The sequence below is a fragment of the Fulmarus glacialis genome, unplaced genomic scaffold (genome assembly GCF_000690835.1).
Source record: "Fulmarus glacialis isolate BGI_N327 unplaced genomic scaffold, ASM69083v1 scaffold39528, whole genome shotgun sequence".
NCBI classification, from domain to species: Eukaryota; Metazoa; Chordata; class Aves; order Procellariiformes; family Procellariidae; genus Fulmarus; species Fulmarus glacialis.
In genome coordinates this window covers 1-238 of record NW_009230849.1, presented here as the reverse complement: position 1 = coordinate 238, position 238 = coordinate 1, and the positions used below count along the sequence as shown (strand labels likewise).

Genomic DNA, 238 nt, shown 5'->3' with positions numbered 1-238 from the left:
CCTGGATGCTGTCCGGTCGGAACCTGTGACCGCAACTCAGGGACACGGGTTTGCTGTAAATGCCCAGGCAGACGGGACAGGTCAGGTCCTCCTCCAACCCGGCCATGGCACCTGAGCTGCCCTACAGGGCTGAGCGCGGAGCGAGGGCACCGGGCCAGAGAAACGACGCCGAAGTGGCGAAGCGCCTCTGCCGCCCTGCAGGCGGGAGCTGCTGCCGCCTCCCCCTGGAGGGCCGGCC

At 69.3% G+C, this 238-nt stretch overlaps 1 protein-coding gene across 1 annotated transcript in view; it reads right to left on the bottom strand.

Moving 5' to 3' along the window:
• The window catches only part of LOC104081573 (tripartite motif-containing protein 29-like), a 3,794-nt gene extending 3,688 nt beyond the window's left edge, over positions 1-106 (bottom strand). The window contains exon 1 of the mRNA XM_009584373.1: positions 31-106. Coding sequence (XP_009582668.1) covers positions 31-106 — 76 coding nt within the window. The remainder of the gene's footprint in view (positions 1-30) is intronic.
• Between the last annotated feature and the right edge of the window lie 132 nt (positions 107-238).